At 43.0% G+C, this 24,602-nt stretch overlaps 1 protein-coding gene across 9 annotated transcripts in view; it reads left to right on the top strand.

Moving 5' to 3' along the window:
- The window catches only part of ALDH18A1 (aldehyde dehydrogenase 18 family member A1), a 44,258-nt gene extending 21,023 nt beyond the window's left edge, over positions 1-23,235 (top strand). For all 9 annotated transcript variants that reach the window (XM_086616929.1, XM_086616926.1, XM_086616928.1 and 6 more), the window contains 11 exons: positions 394-518; positions 4,238-4,382; positions 7,413-7,486; positions 10,433-10,532; positions 11,703-11,923; positions 16,566-16,703; positions 16,792-16,987; positions 17,140-17,261; positions 19,623-19,809; positions 21,297-21,392; positions 22,362-23,235. In XM_086616929.1, the coding sequence (XP_086473055.1) occupies positions 394-518; positions 4,238-4,382; positions 7,413-7,486; positions 10,433-10,532; positions 11,703-11,923; positions 16,566-16,703; positions 16,792-16,987; positions 17,140-17,261; positions 19,623-19,809; positions 21,297-21,392; positions 22,362-22,543 (1,586 nt within the window). In that variant the 3' untranslated portion in view covers positions 22,544-23,235. The remainder of the gene's footprint in view (positions 1-393; positions 519-4,237; positions 4,383-7,412; positions 7,487-10,432; positions 10,533-11,702; positions 11,924-16,565; positions 16,704-16,791; positions 16,988-17,139; positions 17,262-19,622; positions 19,810-21,296; positions 21,393-22,361) is intronic.
- Positions 23,236-24,602: the final 1,367 nt, after the last annotated feature.

The raw sequence follows: 24,602 nt of genomic DNA, 5'->3' as shown, positions 1-24,602 counted from the left end.
GGTTGCCCAGAGAAGTTGTGGCTGCCCCATCCCTGGAAGTGTTGTCTCGTGTATGTAAGCCCTGATTTTAAACATAAAATAAAAGTCCTGTAAACCGTCTCTGTAACTTCAACCAAATGTCACTACCCTCCCAGCTTGCCTGCTGCTTTTCAGCATGTGCGTTTTTGGTTTCTTACTCATTATGCTTTTGGTAAAGCTATACTTCTTGAGTCTGCCTGTTAGGTGTTTCATGCTTTCAGTGCCACAAAAAGCAGGGTTCAGTGAAAGTTTTCAGTCCTATAAAGTGAAATACAGCTTTTCAGCCTCATGGATTTTTTTTCTTTTTCTTTTTTCGTGGGTGAACTTTGGAGATTAGGATATATAACAGTAACAGATTTTTATTATTTGTTTCAGGACTCTTTGACAGCCCTCCAGGATCTGATGATGCAAAGCTCATTGACATATTCTACCCAGGAGACCAGCAGTCTGTAACATTTGGAACCAAATCCCGAGTGGGAATGGGAGGCATGGAGGCCAAGGTAGAGATACGGAACGTTTTTTTGTTATTGGGAAGGAAAGGAAGATGTGGGAAAGGGAGATAGACAAGATGGTTGTGCTGCTGTTCAGATGGATCTTGACAGGTTGCAGAAATGGGCAGACAGGAACCTTACGAAATTCAATAGTGGGAAATACCGAGTCCTACCCCTGAGGAGGAACAACTCCATTCACTGGTATGGGCAGGGAGGTTGACTGACTGGAAAGCAGGTGCACTGAAAAGGACACAGGGGTCCTGGTAGACACCAAGTGGAACATGAGCCAGCAAGATGCCCTTTGGGCAAAGCAGACCAACAGCATCCTGCATTGCGTTAGAAAGAACAGCCAGCAGATCGAGGAAAATTATTATTTCCTTCTACTCAGCACTAGTGAGACCACGTCTGTAGAGTTGTGACTGGTTCTGGACGCTGCAGTACAAGGACATGGCATACTACAGTGAATCCAACAGAGAGCCATGAGTATGATTAAAGAATCAGAGCATCTGTCACACTAGGAGAGGCTGAGAGCTAGGACTGTTTACCCTGGAGAAGAGAAGGTTTGTGCATAAATACCTGAAAGGAGGGTGTAGAGAAGATAGAGCCAGGCTCTTCTCAGTGGTATCCAGGGAACAGGCAGGAGGCAGTAGGCACGGACTGAAATACAATAAATTGAGATGTAGGAATTTTACAGTGACATTGCTGAAGCACTGGATCAGGTTGCTGAGAGAGCTTGTAGAATCTCAGTGTTCAGAGATGTTCAAAACCTGAGTGGACAGTGTCTTTAATAACTTGCTCTAGTTGACCCTGCTTTGAGCAGGTGCTTGGACTATATGATCTCTAGAGATCCTCTTCAGCCTCAGCTATTCTGTGAGTACTCTGGAACAGTGTATGGGTTCCTTGTACTTCTCTCTTAGGTCCATGTGAATTGAAAAGAGCAACTAATGAATTACATGCTGGTAGTTTGTAAATTGTGACATTTAGAACTGTATTAAGTTGGTGCTTTAAATTAAATTAAGAGTCAGTCCTCACTTCCTTCTTATGTGATAGTCCAGAGACTTTGGAAATGAATCCCTGTCACTTGAATCCGATATGATACCTCTGTCTCTTTTCTGAGTTTGTACATCTGCTGTTTCCTTCTGAAGGACATATTGGTGGAGACCAAGGTACTTTAGTTCTTGAGTACAAGATTAGTGGAGGTAGGAGGGCCGATGGTTTTTAGTGGTGTGTACAGTCGGATGCCCTCAGTTTTCATTGCTGTGAGTGTGTAAACGTGGATGTGGTGTGAAACTTCAGCATATGTCTCTTATAATGCTGGGATATGCACTACAGTAGTCTTAATTGGTGTGGGTTTCCTAAAGACACTTTTGGAAGGTTGTCTGTAAAAACTGAAGTAGATTTTGACTAAGCAAGGAAAGACCAAAGTGAAATTCTTTACCAGTTATCTTATGTTTTATTTCCTTTTCTGAAGAATCAAGTAAGGCGTACTTTAGTACCAGAGCACGAAATGGAAGGTGGCAAAAGGAGGAGGCATTTGAGTGTTCTGTTTGTAACTATGGGCTATACAGAGCTTATTTAGAAACAACTTTCCCTTGATCTGACTTCTGGCATAGTTTAAACAATTCCAGGTATTGAGGGGAAAGCTACTACTTTCATTGTAAAAATAAAAAAAACGTTAGAGATGTTTGGTATCTTTAAGTCTGAGTCACATAGAGGCAAATCTGAATGCTGCTCTTGTAACAAAAAATTTTTCACAGCTGAGAATTGGATGGTAATTTTGGAAAACTGTAACATAAATAATAGAATATACAGATGGTAGCTCAAAGTACAAATCTTGTTTATCAGCATAAAACTTGATCAAAAAGGGAGCAGTTGATGGTCTTCTAGTAGTCGAGGATTTGATGTGATAGGCATATCTGACAGGTAGTGTCTCCCAGTGAATATGGACTGTAATACCTAATTGTAGAACCATATTAGGCAAATGTAGAAGTGAGGAAGCAGAGAAGCTTTTGCAGTAAAAGAAGTGACACATGATTAAATATAGTGGTGTGATAATGCTGCCCATACCTTGATTGGGAAGACAAACGAAGGAGACTGTAAGCAGTACCTCTTCAGCAGGTAACATCTGAGATTTGGGGTTGTGTTTTTTTATTTTGGCATGAATCAGTGAAATGTTGGAGGGGGGGAAATTTCAGAGAAATCGTGTTGTGATGCCTTAAACAGTGGCTCGAATATCATAGAATCATAGAATCATAGAATCATAGAATCGTTAGGGCTGGAAGGGACCTTCAAAGGTCATCTAGTCCAACCCCCCTGCAAGGAACAGGGATATCTCCAACTAGATCAGGTTGCTCAGGGCCTCATCCAACCGGGCCTTGAACGTCTCCAGGGATGGAGCATCCACCACCTCTCTGGGCAACCTGTTCCAGTGTTCTGAAAGAGTGGAAAGAGGCTGATCTTAGGACTGTTAAGTACATGAGGATTTCAAAGGACCCTTACTAATAACATAATCCTGCTGTAAGCTTCACATTCTGTAGAAGGACTAAGCAAACTTCAGTATGCCAACGCTGAAGTTCAGAAAGGGGGCTCGCGTTGCCCTTCATGTTAGGGCAATGCCTACAAAGATACTGCCCCTAAATTTCATAGAGCTCTTGTTGATCATGATGCCTGCCTACCCAGCCACTCCATGACAGCCTTTAGCACACAGTTGATCTGGTAGTATCATTGATTTCAGTTCCCACCTGTCTGTGGACATCAGATTGTTCTTTTTTCAGACTTGCTTCTTGCCTTAAATCTTATGTGTCTATACACTGCTTAGTATGCTGTGGTCCTGACCTCTGAAGATGACTCCTAAATGCTATACTTACAGAATCCTTCTCCAAAATAACAACAAAAAGGGGGAAGAATGCCAAATAAAAAGCATGTAATTCAAATCCGAAGAAGTGCAAAGTTTTCAAATAGAGCCTATTGAAAGAAACAAAATTAGGATGATAGGTGTACTCCCAAGCAAAAAGTAGAAGCAAATAAATAAAAAAAATGATGAGAACATTATCAGAAAACGTGAACAATGTAGGTAAAAACTTTGTGTGGAAACCTAAGTAACGCTTCAGCAAATTTCATAGCTTCACCAAAGGGTTTTCAATAGTGGGAATACCTCTACATCTTAAACAGACCCATGAGGAGTGCTTAGGCTGATCAAACTTTAAGGGAATAATTCAGACAGCTAAAGGTATTGCGTAATATTTTAATGTTACATGGTAATGGCTAGGCCCTGAGCAAGAACAGTGCTCTGCATTACAAGTAACATCACTTAATCGTTTATAAAGTCGATTGATTATTGATGGCTAATCAATGTCAGGTAAATTAGCAACAGAATCTTTTCAAAAAAGAAAATTGGGTTTCTTCAAACATTAAAAAGAACTTGCAACATAAGGTAATGGTGAAAAAGAACATAGGACCACAGTGTCCTTGCAGAAGTCTTGACAAAAGCAGGCTGTTCACACAATCTGAATGTTTATACAGTGGCAGGCAGTTAAGGAAGGGAAGGTAAAGCGTAAATACATGATCTCATTCAATGCTACATTATGGAAATTCCTGAAGTGTGTTGAATGCTCTGTGAAAGCAAAAGTGATCAATCTGGAGATGGAAGTGAAGCAAGAAGTCTTTTTATGAGTGATGATTCAAATAGCAATTGAATTCCCTGGAACTGTCTCTATCCTTCGCTGTAGGTGAAAGCAGCTCTGTGGGCCCTCCAAGGAGGCACCTCTGTAGTGATTGCAAATGGAACTCACCCGAAGATCTCAGGCCACGTCATCACAGATATTGTGGAAGGAAAAAAAGTTGGAACATTTTTTTCAGAGGTAAAACCTGCGGGTGAGTACAGAGTTAATGTGTACATTGAGAGTTGTAGAGATTTCCTGAAAGGTGAGAGTTAAAACTTAGCTAGAGCTGTGCGATAACTAGGAAACCACACTCTGCTTGAAAACTTGATTTTGAAAGGTATTTTCTAAAGTAGGAATAGAAAATGTTGAATCCTTTGCGCTGGTTCCCTCCAGCGGATAAAGTGCTGCATCAGACTTGCATTCGAAGAATGCAATGAGTAGAATTTTTACCATTTTTAGTCTTGGGGATTATCATCTAGTGTTGAAGATTTCAGTGTGAAAATGTGGACATAGCATGTGCAGCTGAACTAAGATAGTGTTTAGTTTTATTTCTTATCATAAATTCCATTTACGACTCAGGCTAAAGATCTGTGACCTTAGCAGAATAGGACAAGTACAGAGTGATAATTTTGACTTGCACTTTAAGCCAAGGGAATTTCTTGGTGTATAATAATCCTCGTGAATTTCTTGTAGGAATTTGTAGAATCATCCTTTGAACCCATGAAAAGACCTAGCATCCACAGGACTCTGCATCATCGTAGTCCGGAGCCTTGTCTAGATACTGTGTGTAAATTCTGGAGCTAGAACTACATGAAGAACTGCTAGCTTTAAATTGGATTTGGGGGATGGGGGAGGTTTTGAATTTTCTTCCTGATAGCTTCATTTGATGCCCCTACTCCCTGTATGGGTGATCAACCCCTATTCAACTTCGAAGATGTGAGACATCATCTTTCTCCTCATCATCTCTCCTCTACATGAAAGAGGTTTGGTCTTACACATTTTGTACTGAAGCTGTGCCAAAAACTTGATCATCCCTCTTTCTCTTGTTCAAAAATGTTCTCATTCTATTGAGGCCTTTTCGAGATGGGCAAGAATCAAAATTTCACAGTGTTCAAGATGTGAACGAAGCTTTAATTTATGAGATGGCAGGACTAACTGAGCTTTGATAAGACTGGCAGTGTTTTCTGTTATGTTTTCTAGACCTTTTCTAATAATTCGAAATATTTAATTTGCTTTTTCGTGTTGATATTTGCTGAGACGATGTTTTCATAGTATTGTTTGTTACAATACTAAGATGTGATTTTCCTTTTCCCCTCTACATTGCTTCATGTTTATCTGATTTGAATTACACTTGCTGTTTCGTGGCCTAGTGACTTGGCTGCAGAGGACATCACAGAGTTGGCTCTGGCTGAGGTTGGGAGGGACAGTATGACAGTGACAGGGTCATCTAGTTCCACATCCTGCTGAAGCAGGTTGCCCAGGACTCTGTCCAGACAGCTTTTGAGTATCTCCAAGAATGGAGACTCCACAACCTGTCTGGGCAACCTGTGCCAGTGCTCAGTAATCCTCACAGTGCAAAAGTGCTTCCTGATGCAACGTCCTGTCTTTCAGTTGGTGCCCATTGCCTCTTGTCCTGTCACTGGGCACCACTGCAAAGAGCCCGTCTCCATCTTCTTTACACCCTCCCTTCAGGTGCTTATACAAACTGATGAGATCTGCCCTGAGCCTTCTCCTCATGTGAGGAAAGGTGCTCCAGTCCCTTCATCATCTTTGCAGCCCTTCATTGGACTCTCTCCACAGTGTCTGTGTTTCTCTTGTCCTGGGGAGCCCAGAACTGGGCACAGCACTCCAGGTGTGGCCTAACCGGTGTTGAGTAGAGAGGAAGGATCACCTCCCTCGACCTGCTGGCAGCACTTCTCCTAATGCAGCCCAGGACACTGTTGGCTGCCTTTGCAGCAAGGGCATGCTGCTGGTTTACGTTCAATTTGATGTCCATCAGGACCCCCAGGTCCTTTTCTGAAAAGCTGCTTTCTAGGAAAAAGTGCAATAGTGACACTTTTCGGTTAGTCCCACTATAATAAATTTGTATCAGCAGCAAAGCTTTTCGTCTTGTGACCCCATTCTGAGTCACTCATAAATATGGCAAAGAGCAAAAGTCCCTGTGGAATTTTACTGGTACTCTTCCACTACTGTGGGAAGTGTTTACCCCAATCCTCTCTTCATCTCCTCTCTTCCAAAGAACACGCTTTGGAAATTCAAGTAACTTTTTAAAACCAACTGTATCTGCTTACATACATGTCACTTATCTCAGAGAACACCAAAACCTGTCATACTTTATAAAGTATGACTTGACTTTAAAAAGCTGTTTTAACATTTCTTAAATAAGTCTAGTTAATCATGTATCTGCAAGTTGTTTTTCTTACACTTCCCACTATACCTGTCGATATTTTCTATGACATTCCTGCTCTGACAATTTCCATGGAACACTTAAATAGAAGTTGGGTCATATTTATAACCTTCAAGGCATCTGTTTTGCAGGCAATTTCAGGAGAGTTAAAAATCACAACTTTGTTTATCCATGAGCTACTTGTGAAGTTTTTGGGGAAATGCTATCTGAACCTGGTGACTTGTTTGAAATAGCAACAGAAGTAACCTGTTTCATATCATTTCAGTTTGAAACAGATTCTTTGAGGTCCTGCCAGAAAACAAAACAAAACACCTTTCTTCTACAGGAACCCTTCTAAAATGCACACAAGGAGAGAGGGAAAGCAATTTTTCTACAAACTGTTAACTCAGATTGGGTTTTGACTTTCATTATTGTTTGTACGTTCCCGTGCTATTTTGTACTCCTCCTTATTTTCCTCAGTTGGATACTAAAACTTTTTAAAGTTTGCCTCGTTTCTTTCAGCAGCCTGCCATGCCCTGAGACTTAGCTATCCTGATATTCTTTTGCCCTTTGTCAAGTCTTTTGGGTACACGATGCACACTTTCCTCTGATGTGGTGACCTTACAAAATCTCTATGAAGACTCTTTATGTTTGAAGACTATAGCGCTGTTTTTGTGTCAGGTACAGATCTCCTGTTTTAGCACACAACCAACCAATTTCTTGAATATATCTGTTTCAGACTCTGTACTTGCTTTCCTGCTTTGAGCAAAGAATCGGAAGATGGAAAGGCTAGTGTTCACTCCCAAGTGTTGTTTGTTACTTTGTCTGCATGGCATATTTTTGGTTTTTTTGCAGGTCCTACAGTAGAGCAGCAGGGTGAAATGGCTCGAGCTGGTGGCAGGACCTTGGCGGCTCTACAGCCTGAGCAGGTGACAGAACAATATGGCCTCACTTACTAAGCTTGTGAATGCATGGCAAGTTGTACAACATGGATTTGTAACACAAACGGGCCCTTCAGGACAAGAATCTATTCTTTGTATGCCAGATCCATCATTTGGATTGTAGCATGCTTAAGGAGATGAGAAAAGGAGAAAGATAATGTACCTTGGGGCTATGAAGTAATATAATTTCATGTGGGGTTTATAAAGATTTTAATAGAATCATAGAATCACAGAATAGTTAGGGTTGGAAGGGACATCAAAGTTCATCTAGTTCCAACCCCCCTGCTATGGGCACGGACACCCTCCACTACACCAGGTTGCCCAAAGCCCCATCCAACCTGGCCTTGAACACTTCCAGGGATGGGGCAGCCACAGCTTCTCTGGGCAACCTGTGCCAGTGCCTCACCATCCTCAGAGTGAAAAATTTCTTCCTTATATCTGATCTAAATCTCCCCTCTGTCAGTTTAAACCCATTGTGCCTTGTCCTGTCACTACTTGCCCTTGTCCAAAGCCCCTCTCCAGCTTTCTTGTAAGCCCCCTTTAAGTACTGGAAGGCTGCTATAAGATCACCCTGGAGCCTTCTCTTCTCCAGGCTGAACAGCCCCAACTCTCTCAGCCTGTCTTCATAGCAGAGGTGCTCCAGCCCTTGGATCATCTTTGTGGCCTCCTCTGGACCCGCTCCAGCAGCTCCATGTCCTTCTTGCGCTGGGGACCCCAGAGCTGAACGCAGTATTGCAGGTGGGGCCTCACGGTTGCAGAGCAGAGGGGCAGAATCCCCTCCCTCGCCCTGCTGCCCACGCTGCTTTTGATACAGCCCAGGACACGGGTGGCTTTCTGGGCTGCCAGCGCACAGTGCCGGCTCATGGTGAGCTTCTCATCCACCAGCACTCCCAAGTCCTTCTCCTCAGGGCTGCTCTCAATCCATTCTCCGCCCAGCCTGTACTTGTGCTTGGGATTGCCCCGACCCACGTGCAGGACCTTGCACTTGGCCTCGTTGAACACGCCCACCTCTCCAGCCTGTCAAGGTCCCTCTGGATGGCATCCCTTCCCTCCAGCGTGTCCACAACACCACACAACTTGGTGTCATCTGCAAACTTGCTGAGGGTGCACTTGATCCCACTGTCCATGTCGCTGACAAAGATGTTAAATAGCACTGTCCCCAGTACTGACCCCTGAGGAACACCACTCGTCACTGGTCTCCCCTTGAACATTGAACTGTTGACCACAACTCTTTGAGTGCGACCATTCAGCCAATTCCTTATCCACCAAGTGGTCCATCGGCCAAATCCATTTTAGAGACATGCAGTTTAGAGACAAAAGGATGTTGTGTGAGACAATATCAAATGCTTTGGATAAGTCCAGGTAGATGATGTCAATTGCTCTTCGCTTATGCATCAATGCTGTAACCTCATCATAGAAGGCCACCAAATTAGTCAGGCAGAATTTGCCCTTAGTGAAGCCATGTTGGCTGTCACCAATCACCTTCTTGTTTTCTATGTGCCTTAGCATAGTCGCCAGGAGGATCTGCTCCATGATCTTGCTGGGCACGGAGGTGAGACTGACTGGCCTGTAGTTCCCTGGGTCTTCTTTTTTCCTTTTTTAAAGATGGGGGCTATGTTTCCTTTTTCGGTCATTGGGAACTTCACCAGATTGCCACGACTTCTGAAATATGATGGATAGCAGCTTAGCAACTTCATGTGCCAGTTCCCTCAGGACCTGCGGATGCACCTCATCAGGTCCCATGGACTTGTCCACCTTCAGGTTCTTTAGATGGTCTCGAACCTGATCTTCTCTTACAGTGGGTGGTTCTTCATTCTCCCAGTCCCTGCCTTTGCCTTCTGTGACTTGGGCTGTGCAGCTGGAGCTCTTGCCAGTGAAGACTGAGGCAAAGAAGTCGTTGAGAACCTCAGCCTTTTCCATATCCCGGGTAGCCAGGTCCCCCATTTCCTTCTGGAGAGGACCTACATCTTCCCTAGATCTCTTTTTTATCACTGACACATCTATAGAAGTTTTTCTTGTTGCCCTTGATGTCCCTGGCCAGATTTAACTCTATTAGGGCTTTAGCTTTCCTAACCTGATCTCTGGTTGCTTGGACAATTTATTTTATTCTTCCCAGGCTACCTGTCCTTGCTTCCACCCTCTGTAGGCCTTCTTTTTGTGTCCGAGTTGGTCCAGGAGCATCTTGTTCATCCATGCAGGCCTCCTGGTGTTCCTACCTGACTTCCTCTTTGTTGGGATGCACCGCTCCTGAGCTTGGAGGAGGTGATCCTTGAATATTAACCAGCTTTCTTGGGCCCTTCTTCCTGCCAGGGCTTCATCCCATTGTACTCTAGCGAGGAGATCCCTGAAGAGGCCAAAGTCTACTTTCCTGAAATCCAGGCTAGTGAGCTTGCTGAGCACCCTCCTTGCCTCCCTGAGAATCTTGAACTCCACTGCAGCCAAGGCTGTTCTTGAGCATCGCATTCCCCACCAGCCCCTCTTTGTTGGTGAGAACAATAGCACTGAGTATCACACAGAAATGAATTGTGATACAGCTGCTGAAGAATTGACCAGAATAACTTCCTCTGTTCACTCCTGTGTGTAGGGTATGCAAAAGAGGAGCTATAGACAATCAATTAGTGCTCTGCATCTGGGTAGGTAAAATGTGGCATCTGTTGTGTAGAAGACAAGGTGCTCTTAAAGGAAGAACATTGTGGATTTGGTCAAGAAGACTAGACACGGAAAGTAAGATAATAAAAAGCAAAGTAAAGGTTGAAGCAGTTTCCGACTCATTTTTCAATGTCATTCAGGCTGGAAAAATCAGCTGGCCCCAAGTATTCAGGGAGTCAAGACAGTGAGAGGATGTGGTCAACATAAATGGACTGAAGGGGGCCAGATGTCAAATAGTGTGGACTTTTTGTAAGAAGTCAGTTCAGAAACTGTTTTCTCTTTCAGAGAGCGGAAATTATTTATCGTCTTGCTGACTTACTGACTGACCAGAGAGAAGAAATCCTCTTGGCAAACAAAAAGGACTTAGAAGATGCTGAAAATAAAGGTAATAGTTCAAAGCCTTCCATGGTAATCCTGTTGTCTTGAACCTCTCTGGGCCTTGAAGTAAATGAACAGAATAGGAATCTTCTGTCACCTGGGACTGGGTAGTATGGCTGTCACAGATTAGTGAACCCAGGACCTTGAGAGTTTATCAGTGTAAACAGCTGCAGCTTCCTTAATTACATAAAACAGATGCCTTCAACAGAGAAGATACGGATCTCTTGCAAAACACCAATCAGTGTATTGTGAACAAAAAAAAACCCCAAACCAAACAGAAGAAAAACGCCACCAAAACAAAACACATTAGTGCTCCGTTTTGCCAAAGGAGGCTCACTTTAGAAATGGAGTATAACAAATGTAATCTCTGTTACTGTCATGCATAAAGTGAGTATTTTCTGAGCTGGTTAAGATAATTTTTGGCTCCTGAGTTGAAGGCTGTTATCTCTATACTTAAATTGATGCTCTCCAAAAAGAACCATGTTCCCTTCTGATTGAGGAAGGTTCTCTTTAGGTGGCTTGGATTAAACCCGTTCTACTATGTTAGATTGCCCTATTCATTGAGAAGTTGGGATTGGGATATGTACATATAGGGATAGCAAATGTATGAAAGTGACACATCGTGAATTGTAATACTTTGTGGAAGATGCCAGGTAACCGTTTTTTACTGACCAGAGTACTTGAGGGGACATTACTGAGTTAACTTACTGCCTGAACATGTTCAGACCAGAAAATTCAGGCAGTTCTTGCCCAGTCTGGACAGAAATGCTATGGATGCCTCAGTGCTTTGGGATTTTTATCTGTAAAATAGAAAGATTAAATTACTGCCCAAACCTTCTAGAAATACTGCAAGGGTAGAAATTGGTAAGAAATTCAGACGTAGCAGTACTTGAAATAGGACAAACCTTATCTTTGTCGATGTTGATGTTGCTTCATGTACAAATCTCTTAAACTGCATTAGGTGAAAATGTGGTGGTGAGTGAAATCTTTGTCACAGTTGAGTGGTTTTATTGTGGCTACCAGACTTAATGCTGTGCATTTTTCATCTTGGGTAGATTTCTTGCTAGGGTGTGGGAAACATCTGAATTTTCCTTAGGTTCACCACTGGTTTAAATAACTTTTGCTTCACCCTAGGCAGGCCAATCTATCTCCAGCACAATTTTTTTCTTTCTTCTAGGGAGATTGGCACTTCCTTTGTTGAAACGTCTAAGTCTGTCTACATCAAAGCTGAACAGCTTGGCCATTGGTCTGCGTCAGATTGCAGCATCCTCACAGGACAGTGTTGGCCGTGTAATTCGGCGAACACGAGTAGCAAAAGACCTGGATTTGGAGCAGGTGACAGTGCCTATTGGCGTCCTTCTTGTGATCTTTGAGTCCCGTCCTGACTGTCTTCCACAGGTATGTAAGGAGAGCAGGTTACGCTGTTGGAAATTTTTCGATGACAAAAGAAAGGGTATTTCTGTTGGTGAGCAGTTGGAAGGCTGCAAGAAGTCTTGTCTCAAAGGGCTCTTGCTTGGATTCTTCTAAAACTGATTTTGTTGGCATCCCTATTTTTCCTGCAGAGTTGTTCTCAGGACTTGCTTCTGCAGTGTTCAGAGTTGAGGCCTGGTTTGGCTTGTTTGTTTTTTTTTAAATCCAACATATAGAAGGAGTTATCTTACATTCAGATGGTGCAGTTCCTGCGTGTGTTTTACAAATGTATGTTCAGTGCCTTACTCACAGCTTGAGAGGCTCCTACCGATGAGGACTTGTTTTATCTGTCCATGCTGCATACAGATGAACTGCAGGCTGGGATTAAACAGGAATTGTTTAATACAGATGCTAGTAAATAACTGTAACTGTTAGGAATAGATGATGATAAAAAAAAAAAAAAGGCTGAGCACAGAAAGCACAGAAGTTCCAGGCTTTGAGTGGTCTATGCTGTACTGATACTGCTTTTGTGCAGTGAGGCAGAGTGATAGCTTTTACTCAGTTGTAGTGAGATAGGTGTGAGAAAGATATTCTAAATTCTTAAGTACTGTAGTTGCTAGAAAAGCTAGTGAAAATCTTGAATAGTGTATTGTAAGTGAATGTCGTTTATCTTGTGCCAGGAATAAGGCAGGCATCTTAAAGGCCAATACCTTCATCTGTAGCGCTGTGTGGGAGTATTACTGTGAGTAAATGCTGTTATAATGCATGAAAATGTGGGGGCTGAACTAATGTTGCAGAGGCAACTTTGATCTTATTTTCTAACTCCCGACTATTTTACTGAGCAACTGTAGTGAATTTTAAAAAGAAAATAAAAAACTTCATTATCAATACTGTTTCCCACAATTTAATATTAGGTGTCTAGGAAGAGATTGAGGAGTTCTCTAACATATGAGTGGGTGCTTGATGAGAAAGTGATGGGTGCAAGCCCTTTAAAAGGAAGTAAGACTCAACCAGTGGACAGCTTGGTACTTTTGTGAGTGGTCCTCATTTCATATTGAAAGGGAGTAGGCAAAGTTCCCATGAGACAAAAAAGCACTAGTCTCCTTTGTCTACCGTTACTAGCTCCTTGCTGCTAGCTCTGTTCTTCATAGATAACCAGTATGTTTCCTTGTTGAATTCCATTCTGTCTTCTTAGACTTCATCCCTGGTCTCTTGCCTTGCATAGCTGATGTCTCCCTCTTTCTCCTCCCCTTTATCTTGCCTTAAAACTTATATTAGACTGACTCTTGCTGGCTTTTTTTTCCTGCCCTTTGTTTTACTGGCTTGGAATAGCTTGTCTTGGTACTTGCTTTTCTTCCTGCCAACCTCCTGTCCTTGTACTCACATCAGGTTCTATGATGCAACTTCAGAAGATCATCTTTGATAGCTCTACATTTGAATGGCATGGTTTTGTCCCATGCTGTAGCTGATAGTAGGATGATCTCTGAGTGCAGAGGAGCAATTCCCTCCTCTTACTTTACTACTGCATCTCATGCTTGTTTGGGAAGTTTGACTTTGTCCTGGAAGAGAGCGTGCTCGATTTGCTCCTTGGAGATAGCTTACGCAGTTAGGTCAGCACTCAGAGTTCAGGCTTGAGTTGTGATAAAGGTGAAACAATTGCAGATTACCAGTTAAGATATCATAAGCTTCTAATGAGCATATACAAGTAGCATGTTTGCCTCTAATGCTTAAAAGGCCAAACTGCAAGCATCTTAGATTGCTTCCTATAGATTCCACCAAATCCAGTTGTTGCTGTGAAGTATAGTCATGCTCTATTATTCTTTGAAGGGACTGAACTATTTTGAAACACGTTATCTTCTGTTCTCCTTTTAATCACAAAGTTTTTTATTTTTGTGTCTTAATTATTGATTTTTTTTTCATTTTTTCAAATGATTTAATATTTTTTCTTTTAATCTTATGCCTGCAGAGCAGAATTCTTTGTTAAAGTAAGCTTATTTGTTTAGCTTTCCCTTGTGATACTGACCTTTGGAGAGGCAGATTCTTACAAGATACTTTCAAAATACAATCAGACTGCTTTTTAATGTCTAGTTTTATAAATTACTGACAGCAGGATGAGGTAGAATATCAAACATTGTGATTGTTGTTATCTATGTGATATTAGAAGGGGAAAAGAGGTCATCTGAGGAGGTGTATCTGATGGGCTTAACATTTTTTCTGCATGAATCAGTATGTAAAGTGTGCCACTAAGCCAACTGCTTGTTAGGTGTGGCTAATTCTTGCATCCACATCTCAACAGCGTACAATTGATATACTAAAGAGTGCAGGCTTGGTGATATGTACAGATGATGGTAACAATACATATTATCCTTCCCAGAAGATAGTAATGCAGTAAAATAACTTCAAAAGCTTAATTTGTTCATTCTGGAGAGGAGGTGATTTTGTTTTCTAAAGGAGTGTATGCTTTTTTTTTTTTTTTTTTTAAATAAGTGGACAGATTGTGAGGCCATTGTGAATGGGATTGGGATGAGGAAGACAAAACGGGATTCAAAAGCAGAATAAGTATGGGAAGAGAGCTTTATTATGTCTAACATACTCCTAGGTAAAGCAGAGCAAAAAACTGAAACAAACAATAAAAAAAACCTACCATCACCCCTCTGTTTAAACAGGTTTTCAGTTTACTAGGGAAAACACCAATAAGAACTAATGTCTGGAGACTGAGAGAATTGGGTATATGTTCTCAGCAGCAAAAGTAATTTTTTTTTATCTGACTTCCAAAAAGGCAGTGGCTTCTTTGGAGCATTTCTTTGAAACATGGTCTAGTTGTGTTACTGAGTTGTGTTGTGCTCAAATGAGTGAAATCTGGCACCTTAAACAGAAATGCAACAGCATCAGTTAGTTCTTTCTGAATATACACATGAAATCAAAGTGATACAGGTGATGCTGGGCCTATTGTCTGGAAGGTTTTTTTCCCACACTTACGGCAAGTGTTGTCTATTTATGACTTCTGTTTTAGACAGCACAATGAAAATGTTCTTCTTGCTCATAGGAAGAGGTTATTAGCCACTTTCTGACAGAATGGTTAGGGACAAGAGCACCTAACATTATTCTCCTTGGGATAATTGCCCACACAGCTACCCAGTTCATAGAATTATAGAATCATAGAATGGTTAGACTTGGAAGGGACCTCAAAGATCATCTGGTTCCAACCTCCAACCCTCCACTACACCAGGTTGCCCAAAGCCCCATCCAACCTGGCCTGGAACACTTCCAGGGATGGGGCAGCCACAGCTTCTCTGGGCAACCTGTGCCAGTGTCTCATTAGCCTCAGAGGGAAGAATCTCTTCCTTATATCCAATCTAAATCTCCCCTCTTTCAGTTTAAAGCCATTGCCCCTTGTCCTGTCACTACACGCCCTTGTAAAAAGCCCCTCTCCAGCTTTCCTGTAGGCCCCCTTTAGGTACTGGAAGGCTGCAATAAGATCACCCCGGAGCCTTCTCTTCTCCAGGCTGAACAGCCCCAACTCTCTCAGCCTGTCTCCATAGCAGAGGTGCTCCAGCCCTTGCATCATCTTCGTGACCCTCCTCTGGACCCGCTCCAGCAGCTCCATGTCCTTCTTGTGTTGAGGCCCCCAGAGCTGAACGCAGCACTGCAGGGGGGGTCTCAGGAGAGCAGAGTACTGAGGGGCAGAATCCCCTCCCTCAACCTGCTGGCCACACTTCTTTTGATGCAGCCCAGGACACGGGTGGCTTTCTGGGCTGCCAGCGCTCATTGCCGGCTCATGTTGAACGTCTCATCCACCAGCACTCCCAAGTCCTTCTCCTCAGGGCTGCTCTCAATCCATTCTCCGCCCAGCCTGTACTTGTGCTTGGGATTGCCCCGACCCACGTGCAGGACCTTGCACTTGGCCTTGTTGAACTTCATGAGGTTCTCACAGGCCCATCTCTCCAGCCTGTCAAGGTCCCTCTGGATGGCATCCCTTCCCTCCAGCGTGTCCACAACACCACACAACTTGGTGTCATCTGCAAACTTGCTGAGGGTGCACTCGATCCCACTGTCCATGTCTCCAACAAAGATGTTAAATAGCACTGGTCCCAGTACTGACCCCTGAGGAACACCACTCGTCACAAGCCTCCACGTGGACATTGAACTGTTGACCACAACTCTTTGATTGCGACCATCCAGCCGATTCCTTATCCACCGAGTGGTCCATCCATTAAAACAATGTCTTTCCAGTTTAGAGATAAGGATGTCGTGTGGGACAGTATCAAATGCTTTGGATAAGTCCAGGTAGACGATGTCAGTTGCTCTTCCCCTATCCATCAATGCTGTGACCTCATCATAGAAGGCCACCCCCATGTCCAGGGTTTCCTCTGACTTGTCCACTGCAGTCTCTCCCTGGCAATAGTACCTTGAAAACTCAGGTTTGTTCCTGAAACACTAACACATTTCATTTCTGGAGTTAAATCTGCTGTTACTTGTAATGATTTTTTGGTGCCATAAAATGAAAACTGTAGATTAACGTTGAGTGCATCAACAGGACGAAAAATCCTGTTCTTACTGTTATTTTGTGGGTGTTATTCTGACAGAAGAGACAGATAACTTTTTTTTTTAATAAATTCTTTTCTGACAGGTGTCTGCTTTGGCCATAGCCAGTGGAAATGGCTTACTACTTAAAGGAGGGAAAGAGGCAGCTCATAGCAATCAAATCCTTCATCATCTGACACAAGAAGCGCTCTCCATTCATGGAGTCAAAGATGCAGTGCAACTAGTAAGTGCCTAGAATTAAATCAAGAATTTCTTTGCTATGGTATGTATAAAAAGTATGGGCAGAACTGTTTGTATTGCAACTATCACAGGTGAACACGAGAGAGGAAGTAGAAGATCTCTGCCGTTTGGATAAGCTGATAGATCTAATCATTCCACGTGGTTCATCACAGCTAGTCAGGAATATCCAGAAAGCTGCTAAGGGAATCCCAGTGATGGGACACAGCGAAGGGATCTGTCACGTGTATGTGGACACGGATGCCAGCGTTGAGAAGGTCACACGAATAAGTAAGCTGAGAGAGGGTGACTTGAATCTCATGGGTGTAACTGAACTTTGTATTTGGAGTACGCGATATGGTTATGGTAATTGATAATTCAAATGCTGTTCAAAATCTTTGTCATAAATGTTATGTAACCAATTATTTACTCTTCAACCTCAGTCAGAGACTCAAAGTGTGAATATCCTGCTGCCTGTAATGCTCTGGAAACTCTCTTAATTCATCGAGACTTGCTGAGAACCCCGTTGTTTGATCAGATCATAGACATGTTGAGAGTAGAACAGGTTAGTCACTCATACTTGTGTTTTGTTTTGGGTTTTTTCTAACACTTTAGAAGCATTTGGTCTGGCTGGTGTAGCCCTGTTTAGTTTTCTGATGGCATAACACTTACGTTGTCCGTATGTATCTTTGTACAAATAAATTAACTTACGGAGAACTTTTCTCTTCTTCTCCACACAACCCCAAGTTTTTCCGTACAAATGATCTGAAAGCAGCTTCTTCAGGACAGCTACATGCCATTATTGGGATACAAACACTTCCTTTTATATAGCAAAAATCATCTTCTGCCTTAGAAGTGCATATATACAACTCTTTCTCAACCCTTCTTAATTCTGCCTTAATTGCCGTTAACCTCCCAGACGCAAAGCATCATCTTCTTGAATCTATTCATTTAGCTTCTTATGCAAGCAAATTCCCTTTCTGTTTTTCTCCTTTCTGAATCTACTTCATCCACATTTTATTAAACCTTTCATCTTGCCTGCCCTTTAGCTCCACCCATTTTCCCTCCTAGTATGTCAAAGGAACAGCAAAAGACCAGTATACTAATTAATTGTCTTGACATGGGTAATGTTTTTCAGTAAAGATAGCAGAGATGTATCAGGAGTGAAATATCCATGAAGTAGTGTGAATGCACATAAATCAAGGATTTTCACACAGCGGCATGTATTTGGCAAATAGAGTGTACATGCCGTGACTAAAAATGAGAGAGGCCATATGTTTTGATGATGTTGTAAGAGTCATAGTGAAAGAAGCTGATAAGTAGTCAGGAGCAAGTTCTCACTTTATATAGATTTTTTTCATGTCTTGTTTGGTTGCTTCTTGTGAAGGGTATAGTGCAGGGTAGATATCTGGATTTTGGATGGGAGGAATGTGAGGGCTAGTGCGTTTCCACCACCACCCACCCAGCTCTGAGCTCCAGGGGGGAGGATGCCACCTCTGTCTAATCTGACCTGACAACAAGAAACATGGAAATACTGGGCAGAATCATGCAATTAAAGTAATTTATAGTTGCACAAGAAAATGCCGTTTTACAGATACCTTCTTAATAGACTTCAAATTTTGTGGAGTTTTGCCTTATTTCACATTTATGTTTATCTTGTCAAAATGTTCTGTTTCATTTGCACGGGAATTTCTCTGCTGTATCAGCTCTAAATTATCTCTCATTGCTTAGGTGTCTCAGCTGCTATGATTAAACTCAGGGGTTGATAATGTGTTAGATCTTCTTTATAACAAATTAAAAATATCTGTGTGAGTTTTCTTGTTTTGGACCCCATAACTCCTTTGTGTCTGAAACACATACTTCAGAGAGGGCTGGTGTTGGTTTACAAATAAAAGGGTAAAAGCCATTCAAAATCTTAAGTCTTTTGTAGGTGCAAACTTGGAACCATTCCTGTAGTTAATTCTCTGCACCACAGCTGCTTTCTTAAAATAGGAGCTGGCTGCAATATTTTAGCTGTTTTCCCAGTACTAGTGTTGTACTGTCCTCTTGATGACTTTCTAAGTGATGTGGTTGCTTTAAATAATTTGAAATGAGTCCTGAACTAGGAGCATGTCATGGTAGGTAGCCAACCTATCATGTCGGCTATTGTTCCTTGTTGCTAGTTCACCACTCTGCTAAGTTTCCCAAACTGTAGACTTTTCTTACACTGCATGCAGTGAACATTTGATTGACAAATGTTGTGGGTTAACCGCAGTCAGCAGCTAAGCACCATCCAGCTGCTTGCTCACTCTGCTGCCTCAAGTGGGGTGAGGAGAGAGAATAAGAGGAGCAAATGCAAGGAGCCTTGTGGGTTGAAAGAAGGATAGCTTGATAAGCGAAGGAAAGAGGAAGAAGAAAGGGGCAGAAGAGGGAGAAACAAATAAACAAACAAAACAAAACAAAAAAACTATGAAAAACCCAACCCCCAAAAACCCACACAAGTGAGGCAGATCTGATTACTCACCATCTGCCTTAAGTAGACCAATGCCCAGCCAGTCTGAGCAAGGGAAATCTTCATTACAAACTGAGGAGAGGGAGTTTTTGTTGCTGTGCATGACATTATATGGCCTGGAATATACCTTGGGTCAGTTCAGGTCAGCTATCGTGATCGTGTCCGCTCCCAGCTTCCTGCACATTCCCAACCGTTTTGCTAGGAGGACAGAGTCTAGGGAAAAAGAGAAGGCCTTGACGCTCTGCAGGCTCTGTTCAGCACCAGCCAAAACATTGGTGTGTTTTCAACACTGTTTTAGTCACAAATCCAAAACATAGCACCCTAGGGACTGCTATGAAGAAAATTACCTCCATCACACACAGAGTACAAGAAGTCACGCTTTCGCCTGGATGGCATTGGTATGGTCATCAACACAAAATGTTTCTGGTATTGCAGGTGAAGATTCACGCTGGCCCAAAGTTTGCATCTTACTTGACATTCAGCCCTTCAGAAGTGAAATCTCTCCGCACAGAATATGGGGACCTGGAGTGCTGCATTGAGGTGGTGGACAGTGTCGAAGAGGCTGTTGAACATATCCACAAGTACGGAAGCTCTCACACAGACGTTATCATCACAGAGAATGGTTAGTGATCGGTTTGCTTCCTTAAGCTACTCTTCTGGTTTGACTAACACAATTCTTGGTGTTAGCCTAACTAGTAGTAGTTGTTCTTCTCTTGGGTCTGTAGTAGGCATAACCAACTGGAGGCCTATGAGCTGAATGTGCCTGCAGTCCTGTTTAGTTTAGAGAAAACATGTTGTGTGGCCCTTATGCCAGGATGTTAAGGAATGTGCTTGAGCAATTGACTAATGGCAAATCAGCACATGCCCTTGCCAGGCAAATTGCTTCGTGTTCCTGTATTGTGCAGACTTACTGCATCAGAGTGTTTTGCAGGAACATCTCCTGAATCCTGGAGATGTCCTTAGGCCTCTGAAGGCTGATGACGTGAGCTTCTGTAGTACCTCACTGAAGAGAATAGGGATTGTAGGGAAGATCAGAGTTCATCCACTTTTTCTTCCCATGTCATTTTAGTATCTTGCAAACAAGGACCACAAATGTTTTTCCCCCTACCTCTCCCAGTCCACTTCTGCATCCCTAGTATAAAAGCTGCATTTATCTCCATTCGTAGTTCCTTGCCTCCTTTGTTGTGAACTTGTGACGGCTCTGTGCTGCTGTCATCCCTAGCACCTGTCCTGCATGCAGTTTGAACACTTTGCCAGTTCAAAACATAGCTAGAGCTGCACCCAGCCAAAAGTTGACTCTCAAACCAAGCCTGGAACTCCTGAGGATCAGCTGCAGTAAGGTCATGTTGATCTGCAGCTGGTCAGTGTGTCAGTCAAGCAGGCTTCTGTTTCTGTATGTCCTGCCGAGCTTGAATGAGTGACATGCGTTTGGTACTGTAAGCCACTGCCACGGAACCTGGTGCACTAGTGATTTCCTATGGAGTGTACTGGAAACAGAGCTGATCTTTAATGCTCATGTTGTCACTAAGGGCAACTGACCTGCAGCGCGCAGCCGTACAGAGAACGGAGTCCTCCAGAAGACTAAGACTTGCGTAACTCTGCTTGAGCTTGCTCAGGTCTTGCATGTTCTGTGTTAAACTGGGTTAATTAGTTGACTTCATGTGGTATTTCTGCATTATATTTCCCAAATACTACCTGCAATATCAATTTATTTTAGGATTTTTCATTATCTGGAACAATTTCATGTTTGAGATTAATGGAGAGCTGACTCTCTAACTGTGTCAGTTTTGACTGCAAAATGTTGTTTGGGGCATAGAATTATCGTGTTAGCAGATTCTAGACTGGATGTATTTAGAATTAGACATCTTTTTGCTTTCTTCTAATCTTTACAAGCTTCCTGTAATACTTGCAGCTGTGTTTACTTGGGAAGCAGACTGGGAAGAAGGTATAAATGAACATGTCTTAGCCCAGGCTGTTTAAATACTGTCCGATAAGGTCACATGTGAAAGTTGTATTGTTATATCTGTTCACTGTACTATGTTCTGTTTATTGTAGGGCATGATCATTCTGTATGTACTGAGTTTTATTTTTCTCTCTGTCTCTTCCCAGAGAAAACAGCAGAGTTCTTCCTCCAGCATGTGGACAGCGCTTGTGTTTTCTGGAACGCCAGTACCCGATTCTCTGACGGCTATAGATTTGGACTTGGTAAGAGAGAAAATACTGCAGGGCTGTGACTGCAGGATTTGCTGTTGTGTGAAAGGTGAAAGGAAAGGTACCATAGGAGGAGTTGAAGCCTAGACGTTTCATCCATGTGGAACCGCAAATAGTTTAATGTCTCTTTCCTGACAGAACTGGTACAGCTAATACTGCTGTACAGACTATGTAGATTAATTTAGCAGCAGGGAGCAAAGATGTTTTGGATCATTTGAAGCTCTGTTCAATCAGTGTAAAGTATGTTGATGCGTGTAATGATAGAACAATGCAACACAGCATCTGAAATAGGTGAACAGTTTTTATTTTGTTTTATCTTTATACTGATGCTACAAAGAATGCCGTGCTTTGTTCCCGTTGGGCAGACTGAGCTGCTGTCCAGTGTGCCAGCCCTGCAGTGTTGAGGAATGAAAAGCAGGAACCAAACTGAGTATCAGTTGCTTAAATAAAGAGGTGCACCTACTGTAAATTGCAGAAGACAAGGGAAACATTCTTTCCTGAGGTAGAAACTCTGCTATCTCTGTAGCAGGCTATTACAGTGTCAGCTGGAACATTCAGTGTTCCATGTGATTAAAAAAATCTAGTTAGGGTCTTGCAATATCTCCTCAATATGATAAAACCAGGACATAAGATCACAATCTTGACTAATTTAGCTTTTTTTTTCTTTTTTTAAAAGCATTAAACCCTCAGGAAACAAGTCCATGTAAGAGATATCTCTCTCTCTCTTGCATCTTTCTCTCTAAAAGTAACTCTGTAGCAGCCGGAAGTATAAACATTAAAATTTATAATGTAATAGTTAAGATCCTCTAACTTTTAAATCAGAACAGGTAGACATAACTTCAGGCATTTGGAGAGGAGCAGGGAAAGGCAGGCAGCTGTTCTTACATAAAGGTGTAAAACTGCTTAGTATGAAGTGAACGTCTTCTGAGGATTGACTACCTTGATCTTACGTGTTTCCTGCAGGTGCTGAAGTGGGAATTAGTACTTCTCGTATCCATGCACGTGGACCAGTGGGAATTGAAGGACTCTTAACTACAAAGTGGTTGCTGAGGGGGGACAATCATGTTGTTTCTGACTTCTCAGAGCATGGGAGCATGAAGTATCTTCATGAGAGCCTCCCTCTCCCTCAGAGAAATACCAACTAAGAACATTGAGGCAGGGAGTGAAAACCAGAGGTATAAATATTTTCTGAAGATATTCAGACTTCAGGGCACTCTCTGGGGAAGAAGTTTGTTTTTCATCTCCAGGAACATTCTTCTCCATCACTGTGCTGTATAATGAATACAAAATGATCCAATGTGTGAGATTTTTTTTTTTCCTTTCTCTTTCTGTTTCCTTAAATAGTATCTGTAAACTGACCTCACTTTTCCCAGAGACAGATTTCTTAAACATACACGTAACATAAGGAAAGATTTAAGTAACTGTCGCATTCTTTTTTTTTATCCTGATGCTCCCTTAGCAAATAAGCTTGGTGGTAGAGCGTAATTTTTTTTTTCTTAAGTCTTTGTTTTATTCAAGTATCTGTTCCGTAGAACAAACTTGATATTCAGTCTTATGATAATGGTAGCTCTTAAAGGTGAGAAAGCTTTACACTTACTTTCTTTGTATTTCATCGCGTTTGTGATAAGGGCATAGATGTTCCACATGCATAGTAAGCTTTTGAGCAAGAAACCTTTTATATCTAATTTCTTTGTATTGTTGCCTATTGTAGATAAATAATGCAACTGTCTACTACGTGAATTTTGTTACTTATTTGTACCAAAGGTTTATTTTTCTTTCTTTTTATATAAAATTTAACCTTCCACAACTCCTCCTCCGAAAGCAATACTACTTCTATACTGGCTTCTGCCGGTGGCTTGGGCACGCTCGGTGCTGCTCCGCGTTCTCGCACAGCCGTGCGTACGGCCAGCTCCAGCTTGCAGACCCGCGAGTCGGCTGCACCACAGGTGCCGAGCTGGGACCAGTGTCGTACTGTGCTGCAAAGGCACCGTTTGCTTCACACGGGCACTACTTCCACGCTCCCGCGCCCCACACCATCAGAGGCCAGTGCCTGTGCGGTGTTCAGGAGCACATTCCAGCTGCACCCTTCTCCCGGTCGGCACATGCGCGATGCAGAGGGGCAGCATGGCGAGGCAGAGGGCGCGTTTCACTGTCTGCAGATGCTGAGGGCCCACGGACAGCCGTGAGGCGAACGAGACGCATCAGCAGATGGAGGAGAGGGGACAGAAAAAGTGACAGAGCAGAACGTTTGTCACACGGAACCAGTATTGGGGTGCGGGAGGGACAGTAAAAGGGACTGAGTGGGCAGAATCTTCGTGATATATAGGGCTCTATAGGGCTCCATAGGGCTTCTATAAATTTTTTGTAGTACTCTATATGGCTATATGAGCGTCTATAGTTGTGTGGTGTTGTGGACACGCTGGAGGGAAGGGATGCCGTCCAGAGGGACCTTGACAGGCTGGAGAGATGGGCCTGTGAGAACCTCATGAAGTTCAACAAGGCCAAGTGCAAGGTCCTGCACGTGGGTCGGGGCAATCCCAAGCACAAGTACAGGCTGGGCGGAGAATGGATTGAGAGCAGCCCTGAAGAAAAGGACTTGGGAGTGTTGGTGGATGAGAAGCTCACCATGAGCCGGCACCGTGCGCTGGCAGCCCAGAAAGCCACCCGTGTCCTGGGCTGCATCCAAAGCAGCGTGGGCAGCAGGGCGAGGGAGGGGATTCTGCCCCTCAGTACTCTGCTCTCTTGAGACCCCCATGCAGTGCTGCGTTCAGCTCTGGAGTCCCCAGCGCAAGAAGGACATGGAGCTGCTGGAGCGGGTCCAGAGGAGGGCCATGAAGATGATAGAATCATAGAATCATAGAATGGTTAGGGCTGGAAGGGACCTTCAAAGGTCATCTAGTCCAACCCCCCTGCAAGGAACAGGGATATCTCCAACTAGATCAGGTTGCTCAGGGCGTCGTCCAACCTGGCCTTGAACGTCTCCAGGGATGGAGCATCCACCACCTCTCTGGGCAACCTGTTCCAGTGTTCTACAACTCTTATGGTAAAAAATTTTTTCCTAATATCCAACCTGAATCTGCCTCCCTCTATTTTAAAACCATTACCCCTTGTCCTATCACAACTGGTCCTCCTGAACAGCCTCTCCCCATCTTTCTTGTAGGCCCCCTTGAGGTACTGGAAGACCGCTATAAGGTCACCCCGGAG

Source organism: Tauraco erythrolophus, chromosome 9, assembly GCF_009769465.1.
Source record: "Tauraco erythrolophus isolate bTauEry1 chromosome 9, bTauEry1.pri, whole genome shotgun sequence".
Classification (NCBI taxonomy): domain Eukaryota; kingdom Metazoa; phylum Chordata; class Aves; order Musophagiformes; family Musophagidae; genus Tauraco; species Tauraco erythrolophus.
This window is presented reverse-complemented; position numbering and strand designations above follow the sequence as displayed.